The following is a 13189-nucleotide window of genomic DNA, read 5'->3' as shown; positions in this document are numbered from 1 at the left end:
GATAAACTAGTGCTGTCCCTTACTCACTTGCAAATCTGTACCACCACTTCAGCACTATAAAATTCTTGATCTTAATACAGCAATTACTAAGTCAACTATTTTTTTTTTCTATTTCCCTGCATAGAAGGTATACGATATTACATCAATGCCATTAAGAAATTCTTACCCAAGGGTCATTTCCACTAATGTGTTTGAGCTTGGATAGACTGTATTTATTGTATGTTTCATCCCACTGGAAGCTGCAAACATTTTCTGTGGCAGAGCATCTTGTAACTGTAACAGATAAACAGGAAATTTAAGTTACAATATAAGTTGTCAGGTATATCTTGATGCTCACCTTAAAATCCTTCTTTAAATTCTCCATTGCTATGATACCTGATAAAATCATTAGAGTACTAAGGTGGCTGATATTCTCCAAGCTGAGATGATCATGGCAAGTTTTGTATTGACACAACTTATAGTTCCCTGATTTGTTCCATCTTCTTGTCTAAAACTATCACAATAAACTCTCAAAAGGAAGTATTATATATTTCTTATGTTTGTAAATATCCTAAGGCAACAGGATCATAACAGTGACTTTGGTGGTGCTACTAAAATACAAATAAGAAGTAAAATGCTGCTCTTCACCATTCCTTAACTGATTTTAAACTTATCAAGTGCTTTTCTTTCATTTATCTTTCCTCTCTAAAAAATTTTACCACATGAAAATACTCTAATTCTCTCAATTCTGAGGTAATTCTGTTAAGCTTGCATCCTTCAGAGTCAATGTCCAAATTTTAACAAAACAGTTTCTTTCATGTCACCAGCAGCAGATTTTTTTGGGGGGAAATGCCAGCATTACCAAAAAAACCCCCAACACAAATCACAAAAACCCACAAACCCTGCCAAACTCCAGCCCCAAATCCAATCCAACCCCCCCCAAACTCCAAAACTATCATGATTCAAAAAATAACACCACTCTCTAGTCCACTCTGACATCAGCAATGAAGTTACTAGAGACCACACACTGCATCCATGAAGCCCTGTATTCTAATACAACTGCATTAATATAAGACTCACTATAACAACACTACTGACATTAAAATATGTGGAAGTCTTTTATCTATGCAAATACTTCACATAACTTTGAAGCATTCTACCTCATTTATATAGTCCTGGTATTTGGACACCTCTTCTTCAATACCAAAACACTGGTTGGTGAGAGCCAGTAACTGTTTCCTTGTGTGAAGCATTTTCCTAAAAGAAAAAAAGTTTGCTTTAAAGAGCTGCCTATATAACAGTGCTACAGTGAATATTACCAAGTATTAAAGAAATCAATAGCTTGCCTTGTCCAGTCCTCAGCTTTGTCCAAAAACGTATCATACTTGCTGACACATTCATCTTTGAAAAGAGCTATGGCTTTTGTAGCATGCAAATACAGCTTCTGCCTGCAACACAGAAACAACCAAAACAGTGTTGTACTGTGTTCAGAACCCATTCTTCTAACCTATTTTCTGAAATTTGGAAAAGAGGTTTGTGAACTAAAAATCTGTTCAGCCACCTTTATTCATCCTGTGGCAATGTGTAAGAACTCAACATCCTATAGGAACTGACAGTTTATGTCTCAAAAACATTCCCTAGCAGGGAGAAAAATAAAATTATTTGAAGCATTTAGTTGCAATTATTTGTTAAGAACAAATAGTCAGATGTCTTCTTTGAGTTAGTATTTACCCAAGCTGGTATATTTAAGGAAAAGGGATTCTAAATAGAAAGGACAGAAATCCTCATTATTTCTTATTTGCCTACTGCAGACACTTGGAACTTCCAGTATATATGAATAATCATTTGCACTGAGTAACATATATGCAAGAAAAAGAACGGGAGTTTTGTTTCAGTCTAAATTTATGACAAGAGAAAAACACAAGCGGAAAAGGACAGGAAAGCAAAACAAAACCCAGTTCTGGTTAGTGCAGCAGACAGTAATCCCAGTGTAACTGCCTTGCCATGCTGTGCATTGAACCAGTAAGTGAAACTAAGGAATACTGGGACACTACAGTCTTAACACCTGCTTCTAGTATTTCATTAAGTCTTGCATGATAGCTACTGGTTAATTAAATTCTCGCTAGAGTGTAGCTGGACTGTTATCAAGAATGCATACCTATCATTCAACTAGAAAAAAAAATTCGAATTGAGTACTGCTCTCTTGTCTGCTTAGAGGTAAATATTACAAAGGCCAGCTCCTGCTGCTAATAGGGCACAGTCCTTAACAAAAACTACTGCCATTTCTCTGTGAGGTGAATCAAGTAAAATAAAAGGTACTTAGGATCTCAAATAAACCTGAACAATCTCAAGGAGACAATTGTGGTAGAAAATATACCAGTATTCAAACCCATGAAAATAAAGCCTATTTATTTGAAGTTATTCACAATGCAAGGACGTGGTTTGAGTAGTAGAAAAATCTCTCTTCTGCTTCAAGTTATCCAATTTAGCTTTCACTATGGGAAAATCAAGGGGCATGCTTGTGAGAAAACAGTGCCCTCTGCATAGCAGCTTTCTATCTGTAGTCATCAGTGAAGCCACACTCATGGTAGCAAGAGCAAGACATTTTAGAGAATTACAGAAGTGGTATCTAAATTCATATAGTACTCAGAAAAGTCTAGGGAACCACTCAACTGACCAGCCACTACAAGAATAATTATACATAAGCATCTAGCACAACTTGAGATGGAATCATAGAATGGCTTAAGTTGGAAGAGACCATAAAGATCACCGATGTCCCTGTCATGGAACGCTGCCAGGGATGGGGCAGCCACAACTTCTCTGGGCAACCTGTTCCAGTGCCTCACCACCCTCACAGTAAAGAATTTCTTCAATATATCTAACCTAAATTTCCCCTCTTTCCGTATGAAGCCATTATTCCTTGTCCTATCACTACAGTTTCTGATGAAGACTCCCTTTCTGTCTTCCTTGTAGGCCTCCCTTCAGCTACTGGAAGGCTGCCATGAGGGTCTCCATGCAACCCTCTCTTCTCCAAAAAGGATACCCCGCCCTGCTTCTGACCATCTGTCCAGAAAGGTGTAGGTTACCCATTTGACTTATGTCCTACCTGCCTGTCTCAAATACCTCAGGGCAACTTAAATGGCATAGGGAAACTGTGTATGAGGAACCAAATCGATCCTGAGACCAAGTGTAGCAGTGTAGAGTCAGTGGAGCTTAATGGGAGTCTAGACACTCAGGTTACACAAAGATACTTAATGTGGCCACTTCTCATAAGTGACAATTTTAAACAGGCATGGAAAACTGCATTAAAATTTATTTTGCAAGCTATTTTTCCTGGAACATTAAATCATGCTAGAATTTCATTCAGCTAGTACTATATTTTTTATCTGTAGAAAATTATCTCCACTTTAGGTACAAAGTCATTTCAGTCTTACTGAGGGCTGTTTCCTCCCTGAAAAAAAAACAGGAAGAAAAGTGTACTTCCTATATAACAGTTATGCCCAGATAATGAACAGATATTTCACATTTAGAAGGCCTATCAGTGAAGAAATGCCACAGTTAGAAAGCACCTCATATCATATCCTGGCACCCCTATGTATTTAGGATAGTTAAAAGAAATCTTTTACAAAGCAATCCTAAAGAGGTTATAATTTACAATAAAAATCAGCGGAAGAGGTTACTGGCAAGAGCACCTGAAGGACCTGAAAGCAATCATGGTATTTCCCAAAGTTAACTTCAAAACTTACTTGTCAAACTTGTGAATTTGTTCTTCATTATAGGGAAGCCCTAGGATCAGAGCAGACGACAGACATTACCAGTTCAATTCTGTTAGCTGTATTTACGCAAAAGTCAACTAAGTTTACACATTTCCTATACAGTTTCCTTCTCCTGATAGGTAAAAGTGGTCACTTACTTTTTTTCCTCCTCTCCAGTCTTGCAATTGAAATTTATGATATTAATAGAGGTGTTTCATTCATATGGGCTTTAAGATGGTATCACACAAAGAAAGGCCAACAGACATATTCACTGTGGCTAACTCTCCATACCTACCACAAATATCCTAGTCAAACAAAGACTGATCTGTCCTTTACATGACATTTTTTGTTAGAGTGAATCAAATAAGTTACTTACTTCGTTCTGCTTTGTCTTTTTTGAACTGATAATAAATGTCTGTGATAGAAGACAGCAGCGCCTGCAGCCTTTCTGGACTACAGTGACAAAAGGAAGAAAATGAGACTTAACACATAAACTCAAGTACCTATTAATGAGTTTTATGAACCTCAACTCAATGTAGAATTTGACACATATTAGAACAATAAATACAGTTACTCACTTTCTGTCTTTTGGATGCATGCCTTCCTGATTTGCCCAGCCATCAGCCAGTAAACCACCAGGAGAGAGTTTGGTTTTGATATCTTGAAGACTAGTTTCTATTGTGCCCTGAGAGCTGGAGAGCTACGTAAGAGCAAGAAAATTCAATCTTACCACTAGGTAAAGTGAAAAATTACTCAAGGATTACTTGAGTCTGAACATGTTAATACTATAGACCCATTTATTTCAATGATCTCCATTAAAGAAATATGTCCAATTATCTGCCTAGGCTTTTCTAAAAGCAAATAAAGCACGGTATTATTAAAGAAAGAATCTTATTTGATGGTGGCATTTCTGTTAATTTAAATTTTATTATCTTTCAACCTTTCATATATCCCTGATTTACTTCTACACTTGTTCTTTTGGTTCGTTAAGAATTCATATACAGACTATCCACATAATTCATACCTTCCTTTCTCTGCAGTTCATACAACATTCAAAATAAAAATGCACTCATCACCTTTTGCTTTTACAACGAAGAACTTTATACCTGCTCCCAGGACACCAGTGTGTAAAACTATTTTCAATTTTTCCTTACTTGTCTGGACATCATGCACATTTCAAATCAGATCACTCTGATGTGTGTTTGTGTATGTAACATTTTAGAAAGCCAACAAAGTAGTTAAAAATTTCTTAAGGAAAGGGAAAATAACAGCAAAGTAAAATATATTTCCAGATTATAATTCTTTACTTGAGTATTTTAGAAAACGAGACTGTATTTTCAGGAACTTATTTTCACTACACTGAGGTAATATAAAAGGTTTTACCCTGTTTTCAGAAAGATATTCACATTAGTATGGACATTTTAACAACAACTGGGCAGTCTAGAAATTACATTGAAAATTCAGAGTTGTTTTTCACAGAAACCTGTGTTATCATGTATTTGACTTTTTCTTTAGAAACATCATTTTCAGAATGACACAGAATCTTTGTAAGATACTTACACGCAACAGCTTTGTGTGTATCTCTGAAATTTCATCCACTTCTGATGTTTCCAAGTTGATCTGCATCAAATTCTCATATCTGAGCACCAAAAAAAGCACAGATACAGAAAACAGAGAAGCAGTGAACACACTCTAATATTTTTTGAATCCAGGTCGTAACAATAACTGCCTTTTCTTGTCTATAAAATACAGTCTCTGTCAAACAACAACCATGAAACAGTGACAGTGTTATGTGGTCCTTACTAATAGAAATATTTCAGTTTTAAAAAAAATGTTCCTTGAATTTTTTTCCTATATTGGAACTGTTAAAAAGAAATTTGCAACTTCCATTCCTGAATTCTTTAGTCTAGTCTCATTACTTGTACTTCACAGGCAGTGGAGGACTATTTCCTTTAATCAAATAACTTTTAAAATGTTACCAAACTAAAGTTACTTAAAGTAGTCAATGACGCATAAACTAATACTTCATTGCACCAAAATGCTTTTCTAAGGAAACTTACTGGAAAGGCTGTGCTACTGAAAGTTTAAAGGATGGGATAGTAAGACCATCTGTTCATACTGATGCTTTCCATATGACCATAGCTTAAGTGCCAACTTATTCAGGACAATATTTTTCCTGTTGAGTCTCAGATACCTTTTATTTTTAAAAATACAGTAACAACCAGTTCAACTGCTTCCAAAAATACATACTTTGCTCAAGTTCAATACTTCATTTACCTTTTAAAATAAAAACTTTGCATTGTCATGCTTCAAAGCATAGCCTTGAAAAGGAAGGACAAACAAGAGGACATGTCCTTTGCTAGCCCCATAAAAGTCTTCTGAAGTCAAAAACCTGAAAATCCTGCCCTTTCCTGAGGCCAAAAGATGAATGCAAACACATAGCAAATTCCTGTTCAACATGAGAACTGCTCCCGTTCATAAATGAACAATTTTTTTCACATTGCTGCTCTGAGATACTGCTGAATGCACTAGAGTTACAAATGAGAACCTACACTGTTTCTTCTGAGCTCTAAGGGGCTTTCTTCTGGCAGAATGAAGGAAAAAACTACATGAACCAAACACAGAGTTCAACAAAAACCAGCCCTGCCAACTAGGGGAAACTGGCTTGAAGAGGCATTTGGATTACGACCTTAATGATTTGTAACTAGGCTACACAGGTACACTGTTACCTTGCTAGCTACCAACTTCACTAGTTTCACTGTTGTGTTTTTGGGTTTTTTTCTGAAGGAAATATAAACTGACACAGCTGGGTTTTAAGGTATGTTTGGCACACACAGAGCAAATCTGTCAAATCCTTGGGTATCCATAATTACTACATACAAGGTGTTCAATTTGCAAGTGCATTAGCAGCTCCAACAGGCTTAAGTCTATTCTTAAGTCTACTCTGAAAACCCACTGGCTATAGATGTGTGCACTAATCATCCTATGACGAAGACAGCATTTGGGGAAGACTGCCACTAGGTTGCATAGGATAACTACACCCAGAGGAGAATCCTAAGAAGGGATGGTGTTTGAAGTTCATATCAGACTGCATAAAACACCTCAAAGACAGAGCTACTGCTAGTTTGTGGAAAGACTGAACAAAACACTGTGAGGATTCTTTAAAAGTGGAAAAGAATGTGACTGTAAATTGGACATTGAGTGGAATTTGAAGACTAAACAAAAGTGAGAGGAGAGAAGAAATGATACTTGGAGAGAGAACTGAACAGTGCAATCCTATCTCCTTCAACTAGGACCTGACTCAGAGAGGTAGGGCAAAACAGTCTGACCAATGGAAAACATTTGCTTCCTCAACATGAAAGACAAGAGAACTAAGTGTCTTCTCTGATCTTTTGAAACCTGGAGGTCTCTTACGCTAAAAGACAATTCTTTAGTTGCCTAATTATAAATTGTGTCAGTTTTACAGGAAGAGCTCTAAAAATCTTTCTGCTATAGAGACATAAATGGGTCCATATGGGCAACAGTAAGATTCTGTGATAAAGATCCCTCCATTTGAATTAACCAAAATAGGTAGAAATAATGGTCAAGCACTTAAAATAATGACAGATGTAGAATTTCCTGTGCAGTTTATTTCTGGCGTGCCTACATGCATGCACCGTGATCTAGTGATATCCTAATGCAGCTTTGTCTTCTGGGGGTGTTTACCTTTTTTTTTTTTAAATTGGGTGAGGGGTGGGTTTGGTTTCATTTGCAGCTGCTCTATGTTATATTTCAACATTAAAACTTCTTCCATGCAGAACATGCTATGGTCTTAAAGCTGTGAAAGGGGCAGTATTTAACGTCATACACAACCAAACTCTGTGACAAAAGCACTAATGAAAGGAAAGCTACTCGATTCTTTGTCCAGGCTTTACTATAGCCTCTAGAGTCAACAACAGCAAATGAGTTGAGTCAGAGAAGAAAAGAGAAAAAGAACACACACAATTACTACTCAATAGTAATTACTTGTTCTCACTAGATTAAGTAGCAAAATTAATACTCTGAGTAAAAGCATATGACTAAATTTCCTTAAGTCATTGCCACCAGAAAATCCATGCTGATTCAAATTTAATTTTTATACGCAAAACCCCTGCAAATAACCATAACTTGAAATACTATTGTCACTAAAAATGATAATGCAAAAATCAATGAATTTGGTGTAGTGCTTCTACTCACATTTTCTCAGCTTTCTCAATGTTTCTGCTGCAGAAATCCAGCCTGATGACAACCTCTGTCTTTTTATGCACCATTTCGTTGTAATCATCCTTGATTACTTCACTAAAAAAGTGAAGCATTAGTCCATAACAAAAGCATTCAACTGCCATCCTACTAGCAATCAGTAATAGAACAATATACCTGCAGTAATAACTGCCACTAGGAATTGCTTTCAGTTAGAAATGCATTACATAATCCTCATATAAAGATACCTTGTGCAAGTTGTTCAGTTGTCCCTGCATGTTACCAGAGGTTAAACTTAAATTATCCACAGAAGAAAATGAATTTGCAAAGACCTTAACTTTATTGTCAGAAAAAAAATATTTTTGTTTCCCTAATAACTGCAAGAAGGAAAAAATTCAGAAAGCCTATTCATATTAAAGGAGTAAGGAAAACCTCCCAAGATAGAGAGATCACAGAATTATGTTTTGATAATAAAGGCATACCTCAATTAGAAAAAAAAAGGCACAATGAAATGCAATCAATTGCTTACATTAGCCATCGTATTCCTTTTCGCATCAGCTCCTGGTAAAGTAGCAAAGAACTGGCAACTCTACAGGCATAACATACAATACCTGTCACGGACTGAAGGAAAAAACAAGCAACATAAGAACTAATGTGGCATTCTCTATACTATTGCTTCAAGTCACTACATCACAACGAAGCAAAACAGATTAATAAAAGAAAGAGCAACATAAGGATGGTGCTTTAAAATGCATAATTTAGCCTAAACTTTAGTCAGGAGACAACTCATTATGGAGGCAGAGCTAAACATGGTACTGAGTTTTTCCAGTTCAGCAGTTTTACAAAAATGACCAAAAGAATGAAACATGCTCTACTTGTCCCCCACAGATTCTGAAAATTTCTAAGAGGTAACAGAAATTCCACCCTTTTGCAGAGTCCTAGAGACTCCTCTCTATTGAGAGAAAATGACAGTTATTTTTGTTAACATTAAATTTTGCATCATCACAGCTGATGTTATGAATCTTCTAGCTACTTCAGGACTCCACAGTGTCAGGCTCCTTTTCCCCTAACACTGAATTATGCAATAACAGAGCACTTGAAATTTAGAAGACTGGACTTTGGGTTTGTTGGTTTTTTTAAAATATACAACCATACTTTGTATGCAAAGTAAGGCTTTAATACACTTTTAGATCCTTTGTTAACAAATATATTTCTGTCAATCAGAAATCCTCATTAGCATATTAAAATAGTTTTATTAACATTATTCATCTGAAAATTGAGTAGCTTTCATCTCAGTATCATTATCTGAGTCAGGTATATAAACTCAAATCAAAATTACTCACTTTAGCCATACTGGCATCCCCATCCAAATCATAACGTTGATGTACTTTTGGAAGTAAAACTGAAATATAAAACACGTATCTGTAATTTTTTGTTTTCCATAAGACTTCAAAAGTTCAGATTTTTTTTTCCTCTCCACCCTGTACACTGTTTTTATGTGTATCTACATGGATTTTAATCTAATCTGTTACTGCAATGCCTTTTAATGTCATGTGGTTCTCATGCACACCTTCAAAATCAGCCTTTGTCTTAAATGCTTTTAATAACTTGGTATCTTCAGCAAACTGACCTTCACTTCCTTTTACAGACTCACTTTTGAACTTGCTGCACAGCACAAATCTCATGCAGGTCTCCACTAGCAATCTCTCTCCGTTGAGAAAGCCAACTGTTTAGTTCTGTTCTTCAGCCTTTTGTTTGCCTGCATGAGAGACCATTCTCTTTTTATCTCATGGCTGCTCAGTTTCACTGAGACTCTTCAGGGCAGGACTTCACCAAAGAGCTTTTTTAAACTTCTGGTAGCCTCTGTCAGCTGAATCTCCTTTGTTCTCATGCTCAGAGCCCTCAGAAGGCTCTGACACAATATAAAGGCCCTGTTGATCCTTCCACAAACAGCTCACCTACCCACACTCTCCAGCACTTCTGTGTGTGAGTGCCAGCTGGCCTGAGCAGTCAGTATTTAGGACATATTGACAAAAGCAACACTGATCTCTCAACTGAAGCCATGTCCTCCACCTCATCACATAAAAAAAGGGCTCTGGCATAGGCTCCTCTATAAGCCTCTCAATGCTAAATGGAAATTCAAAACCTTGCTTTCTTTTTTTTCCTGTTATAACATTACCTTATCTTCTGAGCAAATGTAAATTATTAAAACCTTCTCTGGGAACTGAAAGGCTAACCATAGCCATGACAAATATAAACAAAACCTGATTTTCCACTTAGTGAGTAATGGAACAAAAGAACCATCTTTGAATTACCTTCTATAATGTTCCTTTCTACTTGTTAAAAGTGCTATGCTTCAAAAAAAACCTCAGAAATTAATATGCACGACTACATCTCAACACACAAATGCTCAGGTTCAAAGCCCTTGGAACATTACAAGCACCTACTGTTTCTGTTCAAATGTTCTGGATACTTAAAAGTTTTGAAAAACATTGGACCGCTTTCTTAGAACTTCAGGTATCAACAAAGAAAAATTTCCAATGCTATTTCTAAGACATAACAGACATAAAACGATTAAATTAAATAACCCAAATGATTACAAAAGATAAAGAAAGGGGAAACTGCTGTCATATACCTTCTTCATAGATTAATCCAACAATATTGACAGGCTCCCTGCTCACTACAAAGATAGGATTCTCCTCAGTTGTTCTGGGAAAGTGCTGTGCCAATCTGCCAGGCTCTAGTATTAAGCGCCGACCTTCATATATCAGTTCTTGATTCTGAGATGGAATTTTTGTCTGTTTGTAGACCAATTCATGAAATATAGCAGCTCTATAATACAAACAACATATTCAGTAGTAGTTAGACTTACTATAGTTCAAGAACTCAGATTCTGAGTTTAAATAAAAATTGCTTTTGCTTTTACTTCTGATTAATTAAGAACTGGTTTTACACATAAAGCATTTGACTTGTAACTAGAAAAAAAGCAGCACGCTGCCTAAGGCTCCAGGTTGCTCTGTTACAAAAATAAATGCTATTTCCTGCAAAATATCAAACTTCCTTTCTACCTCTGATTTTCCAAAGTACGTCTGTGTAAACAAACTTGCTCTGGTTTGAAGGTCAGTAAAAACAGGCAACAGCAGATGAGGGGAAGGAAGCACACTTAGGTTTTCTCAGGCATACCCTTTTCTTCAAAGGATACGGATGGTCCCTCCAAAAGAAAAGTCTGGTGTTTTACATGTTAAAAAAATTTTAAAAATTAAATTCATCCTGTAAGCTAGCAGACAACCAGATTATTTCCTAAAACAGCAGTGATAAGGAAGACCAAAGACACTCTGGAATTCTATTTCCAGCAATCAGTGGATACAAGGCATAAGAATTTATAACACTATACCCCACCCCCCCCCAAAAAAAACCCACAAAAACCCACCACAGGAAGGACCAGTTTGCCTCCTGTGCAGCAGTATAATGCTACCACTTCTTAATACTACAGCTAGGTCATATATAATCATAAAAGTAAATAATAATAATAAAATAAATTTTAAAAAATAAAGTAAAAGGAGCAGCTTGAGCTACAAGCAAGATTTCTCCGCAAACAGTATATGGGCTTTCTCAAAATACAAAACACAGAACAGAAAACTTGAAAAAAACCAGAACTGTATTTATACATTTGATGAAATAACAGTATGTGTTCATGTATTAGGGAATAAGATATGGTCTGTATTATCTGTAATAAGGCAGAGAAAAGGCATTTATATTTGTATACTTTAAACCTTTTAACATCAGCACTTAATGGCCATAAAGTGAGCCCCATATAACTTAAGATCCTAAACTGTACCAATTATCACTTCAGAACCCCTGTGAGAGTTTTACATCAGATAAAGATGATGTGTGCCTTTTGTGTTCTTGAGAACAAGATAAGAAAAGCGAGATCTGAACACAGTCTGTAGAAAATTACTTTGTAGATAAGTAACATATACAAATGTGGGACGAGTTGGTCTTCATTGTGAAAACAGACACATCGCTAACAGGTCAAGGATTAAGTCTATGTTCTGTCAATAAATAAGACCAAGTTTAAGATCCATTGATTCAATTGCTTTGTTTTTATTTTTGGTCAACACGCTTCTATGCACTGTGACCACACAGAATAATTGCATCCTTTCACTTCCTCAGATAAACTGCCAAGGAAAGGCTACTGAACTTGTAACACCAGTGATCTGAGGTCACAGTGCTGTTAGCCTGAATAAGAGCACAGTAATGAAAACAGAGAGAACACTTACGTATTATAGTTGTGAATATAAACTTTGTGCAAGGTCATCTGCTGTAACGAAAATATGTGGATTATTATTCGGTGCAGTATGTCACTTGTCTCTGCAAAAAACTGGTCAAATCCCCAGCATTTTTCCTGGTCTGCTTCAAGAATATTCGCAAGGACAGGTGTGAGGAGAACTTGCAGACCCCTAGAGGACACCAGGCAGAGATAAGTCAGCTTGGATCTACTTGGAACTTTTCACCTTGTAACCAATTGCAACACTTTATTTGACTTGTCTCATGAATGCAAATCTCTTATCCCTTGAAGGCAGTGCCTTTTTTTCCCCCCCTCTACTGAGCAACAAAATGTTCAGCGGTAATGTCCATCGTTTTTCATTACTACACAAACTCACTCTTTCCTTTTTAGGCTCAACTATCACATGTTTTTTCTTTATATTTGGCAAATTTCACAGACACTGCAAAAATGACATGCAATTAAACAAGTCTAGATTGCAGAGCCAAGGTCACCTTTTACCACTGCTGTAGCCTTTTACCCAGCTCATCCCACATGTGCACTTACCGCAGTGTATCACTTTGAAGGAAGCTACTGCCATTTATGGTCTGCTGGCAGAGCTGCTTGTGTGAGCACACTATGTTGTTTTCAGTCAAAATCAGCTGGGTTAGCAAAGACTCATTATTTAAATTGTCAACACTAAGAATTCATCCTGATTGAGATGGGGCTAAGTAAGTACTCCACACATGCAGCTCACATGCCGCAAAGAAAAACGAGCATACTATTGCCTTACAGTCGGTAATATTCTAAGAGAAAGGTCAGCTTAAATTTCTTGCATTTCTACTTCGAGTATCTGAATTCCAAGGAACTTTATGCATCCTACTCTGGTGTCACCACAAACAACTTCCCCCAAGTTCTAACATTATGTACATATCAAACCTGAATCCAGTGGTAAAACTGGTAACATTTTGAG

The 13189-nt window shown here is 36.5% G+C and overlaps 1 protein-coding gene across 4 annotated transcripts in view; it reads right to left on the bottom strand.

Moving 5' to 3' along the window:
- The window catches only part of TBK1 (TANK binding kinase 1), a 28272-nt gene that overhangs the window by 2441 nt on the left and 12642 nt on the right, over positions 1-13189 (bottom strand). For all 4 annotated transcript variants that reach the window (XM_032689154.1, XM_032689155.1, XM_032689158.1 and 1 more), the window contains exons 8-19: positions 12233-12412; positions 10588-10784; positions 9296-9354; positions 8482-8573; positions 7950-8051; positions 5295-5373; positions 4313-4434; positions 4111-4187; positions 3726-3765; positions 1326-1427; positions 1140-1236; positions 167-273 (exon numbers count right to left, since the gene is read on the bottom strand). In XM_032689154.1, coding sequence (XP_032545045.1) covers positions 167-273; positions 1140-1236; positions 1326-1427; positions 3726-3765; positions 4111-4187; positions 4313-4434; positions 5295-5373; positions 7950-8051; positions 8482-8573; positions 9296-9354; positions 10588-10784; positions 12233-12412 — 1254 coding nt within the window. The remainder of the gene's footprint in view (positions 1-166; positions 274-1139; positions 1237-1325; positions 1428-3725; positions 3766-4110; positions 4188-4312; positions 4435-5294; positions 5374-7949; positions 8052-8481; positions 8574-9295; positions 9355-10587; positions 10785-12232; positions 12413-13189) is intronic.

The sequence above is a fragment of the Chiroxiphia lanceolata genome, chromosome 5, assembly GCF_009829145.1.
Source record: "Chiroxiphia lanceolata isolate bChiLan1 chromosome 5, bChiLan1.pri, whole genome shotgun sequence".
Lineage (NCBI taxonomy): Eukaryota > Metazoa > Chordata > Aves > Passeriformes > Pipridae > Chiroxiphia > Chiroxiphia lanceolata.
The sequence above is the reverse complement of the archived record's forward strand: the minus strand, read 5'-3'. Positions and strand labels throughout refer to the sequence as shown.